The sequence below is a fragment of the Dermochelys coriacea genome, chromosome 6 (assembly GCF_009764565.3).
Source record: "Dermochelys coriacea isolate rDerCor1 chromosome 6, rDerCor1.pri.v4, whole genome shotgun sequence".
NCBI lineage: Eukaryota > Metazoa > Chordata > Testudines > Dermochelyidae > Dermochelys > Dermochelys coriacea.
The window spans coordinates 105,056,830-105,065,710 of NC_050073.1; the positions used below are offsets into that span (position 1 = coordinate 105,056,830).

General features: G+C 38.4%; 1 protein-coding gene across 9 annotated transcripts in view; it reads left to right on the plus strand.

Moving 5' to 3' along the window:
- EML1 (EMAP like 1) overlaps positions 1–3,091 on the plus strand; it is a 210,760-nt gene extending 207,669 nt beyond the window's left edge. For 2 of the 9 annotated variants that reach the window (XM_038407289.2, XM_043516656.1), the window contains exon 22: positions 219–2,463. In XM_038407289.2, the coding sequence (XP_038263217.1) occupies positions 219–344 (126 nt within the window). In that variant the 3' untranslated portion in view covers positions 345–2,463. Of the gene's footprint in view, positions 1–218 lie in introns of all 9 variants that reach the window. The other 7 variants (XM_043516655.1, XM_038407288.2, XM_043516650.1 and 4 more) reach the window with 6 other exon arrangements.
- The last annotated feature ends 5,790 nt before the right edge of the window (positions 3,092–8,881 follow it).

Consider the following 8,881-nt stretch of genomic DNA (forward strand, 5'->3'; position numbering starts at 1 on the left):
AAACCCAACATTAAATCAACAGGACTACTTATATGTGTAAATGTAGATTGGCACTTTAATATAGAAGTCTGCATTTTAAAATAATCTGACTTCATTGATAGAAATAAGGTGACAATTTTATTTCATTGTAGTTTGAATGCTATACATAATTAAATATTTATTACAGTAATGTATATAATTTATCTGCAGTAATAACATCCTGTATTGCTATTTTCCAGGCTCCAAGCCATGTGTATGGTGGACATAGTAGTCATGTAACTAATGTAGATTTTCTGTGTGAAGACACCCATCTCATCTCCACAGGTGGAAAAGATACAAGTATTATGCAGTGGCGAGTCATTTAGAGGAAACATCGGTGTGAACACACACAGTCATGAGATGACCATGCACAGAACTTCTGTACAAACTGTATATTTAAAACTTAAACAGTATATTTGCAGTTTAGCCTGGTCACTGTGATTCTGTTTAAAAATTCTTACAGACCTCAGGAAAATTAAGCCCCGTGCTGGTTATCTTACTCAGTTTAGTGATTCATTAGGTATCACTCCTAAAGAATGAGCTATATTTTTCTTTTGTTGTACAATATATGCAGCAGTACAAGTTTAATATAAAAAAAATGTGGCTTGAAAGTTTTCAATACAGTGATATCAGCAGAACTGGTGACTATCTTAACTGTTTTCTACAAACTCTACTAAAATGGTCACAAAAATGCCTTTCAGAATACTGTATATACATGCTTAATTGTCTCACTGTCTACACTTTGTACTGTATATCTACCTATTTAGAAAAATCTATGGCAACATTGAGGTTTCTGATGGATGGTGATGAATTCATACTAAAGGATTAACCCCAAGCTAGAAGACACACAATAATTAACATGTTAGATATGAAAATGTGAATGTTAGAATTCAGTAATTTGCATTTTCTTGCGAATAACAAATCTTTAAATTCCACCCGTGAGGAACTGTATTCTCTTTCAAATCAGCAGTTTATACTCCAGTTTAACTTGAATATCTCAAAAGGGTTTAAAGATGTTTATCTAGTTTAGGTATTCAGTGTAAGCTTAAATTAAAAAAAATCTTTTTTACTTGTATATGAACAACTTCTTATCAAAAACAAAAAGCAAAACTTGACCACATCCCCACTATTGGTTAATATATTTAACTAAAATGTATATTAATCAGCATGATGCTATATTGTACATGTATAAGATTTTAGCAGTTCATTATAAATGGTAAGGCAATCTAGGCTTTACTTTTTTATGCTTATGGATATTGTATATTTGTATTTTAAGACCAAGGAGACCAAGTCTAAAGCTATCTTTTTAAATGTACCATAAGCCTGCAGAGGGAAAAGGAAGCATTGGAACCCTACATGAAATATGAACGTGTAACTTCTGGCCCCTGTGTTTTGTGCATGGATGGATATTTATAGTATGATGTAAGATTGTGTTTTGCAATGAAGTAATAGTGGAGGTGGTATAAAATGGTTAAGAAGGCCTTATCAATTTTGATTGTGAAACAGATTGAAATTTATTGTTTACCTTGAGGAATGTATCTAAAGAATTTAAAAGAGCAGAATAATAAGCAGCCTCTGAAAAGTTAATATTAAAGTTTTGCTTGTAATGGACAGTAAACATTTTAATTCTCTGAACACTGGTTGTTTGTTTAGAGTGGTTACATGAAATGGAATCAATGAATTTTGAAACCTTTTTTATTACATCTCCGCCTGCTATACTGAAAGTGCAGGACAATAATAAATCATATATTAAAGTGCTTTGTTTTGATGTATCCTTCCTGTGCAATTTAACACAAATTCATTTCTATATTTAAGTTTTACTGTGATCTGCTTTTACTTAATGGGATAAATTTTTAAATTCCAAACCAGATGTGAAAAGATTGTTGGGGAATGAAATCTGAGTTTTTGTGTATGTAATTATTTGCATACCTATAGAGGATCCTTTTGAAGATTTGACCAGTACTGTGTTCATACAGGGTGAAAGTCAAGAGGACCAGGTTTTCAACCTACAAGTTTATTTATTGATTCTAACTCCTTAATACAACAAAATGTTTCAAAGTTCTGCTCTTTATTTCTGTACTTTCCTTATATTATGGAAGAGAGATGTTTTTCATACAGTAAATATGAATTTAAAGAATTGACCTTAAAGGGAATATCATCCCACAGTGGGGGAAGTGGTCTTTATATGCAGACTTTGCAGATGATCCATATACATGCTTAAGTTCTGTACTCTAATTATTATCACTGCTTTCCTCCAAATAGATGAAGAGGTATATTCGGCTTGTTTTCTGGGGCCACAAAATTTCCAAACTGTTTAGGTGCTAGGTTTAGTTAAAACAAACTCCATATGTCTGAAATTTGTCAGGTGACAACATATTCAATCTCAAAATCATGCCTCTTTTTACAATACTGTTTTCCAAAACTTTATGAATAAAGAAATGACAAAGATAAGTTGGCAAATGTCCACTGCTTTCAGGAATATGTCCTTTTTTTCCTGTTTGCTTCTGATTATAAAAACAAAAGAAAAAATAAGCCAGAACTTCAAAACATAGCCTATTTTTAAATGAATATTTTGCTTGGCTGCATTTTCCCCTCCTGTTCGTTTTTACATATTCTTATTTGTAAAGCTTCTTTTCTCCTTTCCAGCTGGTGCTAGCAAGTATCTGCAGAATGAGAAACATCTCATCCTGTTTGGAGGACTTGACTTGTTTATACTGCTGCTAGGAAAAGACACGCTGCTGCAATGGGAGAAAAGAACTGACTCAAAAGTATAGTTTCCTTTGAAATGATTGATGGAGCATAAGGCATGAAAGATCAGGCTTAGGATAATTGGATTGCAGTTACCTAAATTCTCTGGATGAAATCTTGCTCCATTGCAGTTGCTGGGAGTTTTTTCTTCAACTTCAATGTGACCAGGTTTTCATTTCTTAGAAGATATACAGATTTGTATGTTAATGTATTTTATGGCCTGTATTATATAGGAGGTCAGATGAGATGATCACGGTCATCCCTTCTAACCTTATCATCTATGAAAAGTACAATACTGTTCAATTTAATAAGCTACTTTTTACTTAAACCATTGCTCAAATCTGTTTATTATGTATTTGTTTATGGTAGTGCCTGTCTTGTGCTAGATGCTTTGCAGACATTCAAGAACTGTCCTGACCCCAAGAAGCTTACAGTTTAAGGACAGACAGACAAGTAGGTAGAGGTTGGGGAAAGGAAATAATAAAAGGATGATATTTTTTTAATTCATACCAACAAGATTGACTAAAGGCAATATGTTGTATGCAGTGTTGTTATAGCCATGTCGGTTCAAAGATATTAGAGAGTCAACATGAGTGAAGTGATATCTTTTATTGGACCAACTTCTGTTGGTGAGATAGACAAACTTTTGAGCTTACACAGAGCTCCGTGTTTCTCTCACCAATAGAGGTTGGTCCAGAAAACTATTACGTTACCCACCGTGTCTCTCTAAATGCAACATGGCACATTGAGTTTTAACGGGGAGTTAAAACTTGAGAGGTTATCCTAGCAGATGTTCCCTAGAAAATCAGTCTCTAACATGAAGTTTCAGGGAGGATGTGTGTGTGTGTGTAAACACATTACATAATTTCCCTGAGGTTACTGACACTGCAATAGTCACAAAATGTCAAACAACTTCAGATGACACTTTCTTTTTTGTATTTTCATAACTCAAAAGACCAAAGTCTTATCTGTTACAGTGTTATAGCTTTATTGAGACCATGTCATTTAAAAAAAGAAGTGGGGTGGGGAGGAAGGAGTAGAATGCTTTTTCCAGGTTCATTCAACCTGCATAAAAAAAATTGGTTCAAATTGTTAACAAAATGGAAAACTTCAACCAATATGACAATGTTCACAAAAAAATTCTTATAATTCTAAAAGCCATTTTTAATCAAATCATATTTGACCAATCCTAATTAATACAATTTCCCATGTGATTTCAGGAAAGCATGACTGATATTCATCAGTTCTCCAGAACACATTAATGTAGAAAATATAGTGGCTTTTTCTTAACATCTCCTTGCACCATGTGATACCAATTCATTGGGAAAATAACCGACCTTTCTAATATGTTAGATTCCATTTTATCTAGTACTGTTTTGAGATGTAAAATTTTTGCCTAGAACTGGAGCCCTTCAGAGAGGATTAGATCAAATTATTGAACGTACCACAGCTAGTGGGAAAAATCCCTTAACTGCCTCTGAAAAGGCTCAGTATTTCCGAGAAGCCTAACAAGTAGATATCGATATCCCTCTTTCATACATTGGTGGAGCTGTATTTGTGGCTGGGTAGGATCAGGTGAGTGGCAGCTCTCCATGCTATCATCCCCTGTCAAACCTCTGGGGGCTTCCCCATATAAGATAATGGCATCCATACTTACATTTTCTTCCATGGGCTCCCCCTCTGGAAGGTCAGTCTGGCAGAGCTCAGGGGCATGCATGGATGGGAAAGCAACTCCCTCCCATGAGTTTAAGGAGGAAGGTAGTGGTGCAGAGTCCAGGCATAATTGTTCCAGTCCTCTTAGCAAAATCTGAATAGTGCCCTCACCAATTTCAGGGTCTCCCCTGGTCTGGCAGGCTGTGTTACAGCTCCCCAGTCGAAATGGGCTGACATGGAGTTTCCTACAAGAATTGAAACATGAAGTGTCCTAGCCTGTAGATAGACTCTCCTCCTATGGGACACAACCTAGCTCAGGGTTCTGAATTCCATTCTCACCTTAACTGCTGAAATTTTATTTTCACAGGCTTCCAACTACAGAACAGTAGTAACTTGTTGAAAGAAGGAACTCATGCTACTCCTCATTAAACTAGAGGCCCCCTCAGACCTCTGTATCGATGTATCCTTCCATCCTCCTTTACTTGATCTCCGCTGGTCCCTTAGGAAGAGAGTTCTGGTTCAGAAACCAGATGAACCTGATTCACTTACACGTGTCTAACCGTCTCTGGCTAGGTTTGGGAGACACTTGCATTTATGTAAATCAGGTATAACAACAGAATCAGATCAATCCCTCAGTGACTAAACTCTATGTTAGCTCATTTCTTGCTAAGATTTTTCTATCTATTTTTTCAAGTATAATTAAAGCTGTGTGAAAAGCTTTATAATCTATTTCACAAAACGCAGTTTGGCAAGTTGGAAATTATGTTCTGCTCCATAAATATTTGTAGACACTAACAGTTCATAGTAGGACACTTACCTTGGATAAAAAGCCATTTTATATATCAGCACTGGAGATGGGAGTTCTTAAGCAAAGAATATGCTTACAGAACTAATTTGCATGCTAACTCCCAGAATACTTTTGTAGCTCACAGCAATGCTGCCATGTAGGAATTGAGAGGTCTAATTGTGCTTGAATATGCGCTGACACTCCAAACCTACAGTACATTGTGTCAGAGATTTTCAGTGCTCCCAATTCCCATTGAAGTACAAGGGAGCCAAGTATGGTTGAGGCATCCATCAGCTTGCAGGATTGGACCCTGGATTCATGGTTGCCATGAGCTTTGTATGTGAATATCTGATATATGTGAAAAGCAGATATGTTCTGGCAAAATGGCTTTTTGCTTAAAGTAAATGCCTTGTCTGTTATAACAGAAGGCTGCAGGTCCAAAAGAAAATTCTGCTTGCCCTAATGTATTTTTAGTTTAATCTTCTCTGTGTGATGTTCTCAGACAAGGGAGAGCTTGTTGACATAGAATCATAGAAGAGTAGGACTGGAATGGACCTCAGTAGGTCATCCAATCCAGTTCCCTGCACTCAAGGCAGGACTAAGTAATAACTAGACCATTCCTGACAGGTATTTGTCTAACCAGTTCTCAAAAATCTCCAATGAAGGAGATTCCACAATCTCCCTAGGCAATTTGTTCCAGTGCTTAACTACCCTGATAGAAAGATTTTCCTAATGTCCAACCTAAACCTCCCTTGCTGCAATTTAAGCCCTCCTCCATGTAATAACCTTTTATGCACTTGAAAGCTGTTACGTCCCCCCGCAGTCTTCTCTTCTCCAGACTAAACAAACCAGTTTTTTCAATCTTTCCTCACAGATCTTGTTGACAAGACCTTTAATCATTTTTGTTGCTCTCCTGTTGACTTTCTCCAGTTTGTCCACATCTTTCCTGAAATGTGACATCCAGAACTGGACACAATACTCCAATTGAGGCCTTATCAGTGCTCAGTAGGATGGAATAATTACTTCTCATGTCTTGCTTACAGCGCTCTTACTGATACATCCAAGAATGATGGTCGTTTTTTTTGCGAAAGTGTTACACTGTTGACTCATATTTATTTTTTGATCCACAAGGACCCCCAGATACTTTTTTGCAGTATTCCTTTCTAGGCGGTCATTTTCCATTTTATATGTGTGCAACTGAGTGTTCCTTCCTAATTGGAGCATTTGTCCTTATTGAAGTTCATCCTATTTACTTCAGACCATTTCTCCAGTTTATCCAGATCATTTTGAATTTTAATCCTATCCTCCAAAGCAGTTGCATCCTCCCAGCTTGGTATTGTCCACAAACTTTATAAGTGTACTCTCTATGCCATTATCTAAATAATTTATAAAGATATTGAAGAGAACTGGACCCAGAACTGATCCCTGTGGGACCCCACTTGATATGCCCTTCCAGCTTGACTGTGAACCACTGATTAATCTCTGGGAATGGTTTTCCAACCCACCATACAGTAGCTCCATCTAGGCTATATTTTCCTATTTTGTTTATGAGAAGATCATGCGAGACAATAGCAAAAGCCTTCCTATAGTCAAGATATACCACATCTACTATTTCCCCCCATTCACAAGGCTTGTTACCCTGTCAAAGAAAGCTATTAGGTTGGTTTGACATGATTTGTTCTTGACAAATCCATGCTGACTGTTACTTATCACCTTATTTTCTAGGTGTTTGCAAATTAATTGATTATTTACTCCATTATCTTTGGGAGTACTGAAGTTAAGATGACTGGACTGTAATTCCTTGAATTGTCCTTGTTTCTCTGTTCATAGATTAGCACTATATGTTTTTGCCCTCTTCCAGTCCTCTGGAATTTCTCTGTCTTCCATGACTTTTCAAAGATCATCTCTTATGGCTCAGATATCTCCTCAGTCAGCTCCTTGAATATTCTGGGATGTATTTCATCCGGGCCTGGCAACTTGAAGACATCTAACTTGTTTAAGTAAATTTTTAACTTGTTCTCTAGTCTCAGATCCTACTTCATTTTCACTGGTGTTCACCATGTTAGACATCCAATTGCTATTAAATTTTTTGGTGAAAACTGGTGTAAAAAAAGGCATTTAGCATATCCACCATTTCCTGTATTTGTCTCCACCCCACCCCCACCCCCATTGGGTAATGGGCCTACCCCGTCTGTCCTGGGTCTTCCTCTTGCTTCTAATGTATTTGTAGAATGTTTTCTTGTTATCCTTTATGTCTCTAGCTAGTTTAATCTCATTTTGTGCCTTGGCCGTTCTAATTTTGTCCCTACATGCTTGTGTTGTTTTTTTATATTCATCCTTTATAATTTGACCTAGTTTCCACTTTTTGTAGGACTCTTTTTTGAGTTTCAGATCATCAAAAAGCTCCTGGTTAAGCCAGGGTGGTCTCTTGCCATACTTCCTATCTTTCTGACATAGTAGTATAGTGTGCTCTTCTGTCCTTAATAAAGTCTGTTTGAAAAACTGCCACCTTTTTCAAACTATTTTTCCCTTTAGACTTGCTTCCGATGGGATCTTACCTACCAGCTCCCTGAGTTTGCTAAAGTCTGTCTTCTTGAAATCCATTATATTTATTCTGCTGTTTTTCTCTCCTACCATTCCTTAGAATCATGAACTCTTATCATTTCATGATCACTTTCAAGCTACCTTCTACTTTCAAATTATCAAACAGTTCCTCCCTATTTGTCTAAATCAAAACTAGATCAGCCTCTCCCCAGTAGCTTTCTCCACCTTCTAAAAAAAAAAAAAGAAAGAAAGAAAGAAAAGGTCTCAGATGCATTTCAGGAATTTGGACAATCTGTGCCCTACTGTATTATTTTTCCAACAGATGACTGGTTAATTGACTTCCCCATCATCACTAAATCCTGCGCTTTGGATGATTTTGTTAGTCGTTTAAAAAAAGCCTCATTCACCTCTTCTTCCTGGTTAGGTGATCTATAGAAGACCCCTACTATGACATCACCCTGGGTTTTTTCCCCTTTTCTCCTTACCCAGAGACTTTCAACAAATCTGTCTCCTATTTGCATCTCAATTTCAGTGCATGTGAATACATCTCTGATCTACGAGGCCACACCGCCTCCCTTTTTTCTCTGCCTGTCCTCAGGGCCAGATTGAGAGGGGCTTTAGGGGCAGCAGCCCAGGACCCTGGCTCGGGGCGGCCCCCACAAAAATAAATCACAGGCAGCGATCTCCAACTCCGGGCCACTAAAAATCCCACGGTGGAGCAGGGCGCTCAGGCAGGCTGCCTGCATGCCGTGGCCCCACGCCGCTCCCAGAAGCGGCCAGCTGCTAACACATCTCTGCAGTCCCTGGCGGAGAGGAGAGGTGGCTCCATGCACTGCCCCCACCCCCAGCACCATTCTCGCAGCTCCCATTGGCCGGGAACTGGCCAATAGGAGCTACAGGGGTGGTGATTGCAGACAGCATATGGAGACATGCTGTCCCTCTTCCCCCAGGGGCCACAGAGATGTGCTATCAGCCAGCCGCTTCCAGGAGCAGCGTGGGGGCACGGCATGCAATAGTTTGGAGCTGCCTGTGGTAAGCGCCTCCCAGCCAGAGCCTACACCTTACACCCACTCCGCCACCCCAACCTCCTGCCCCAGATCAGAATCCCCCTCCTGCACCCAAACTCCCTCC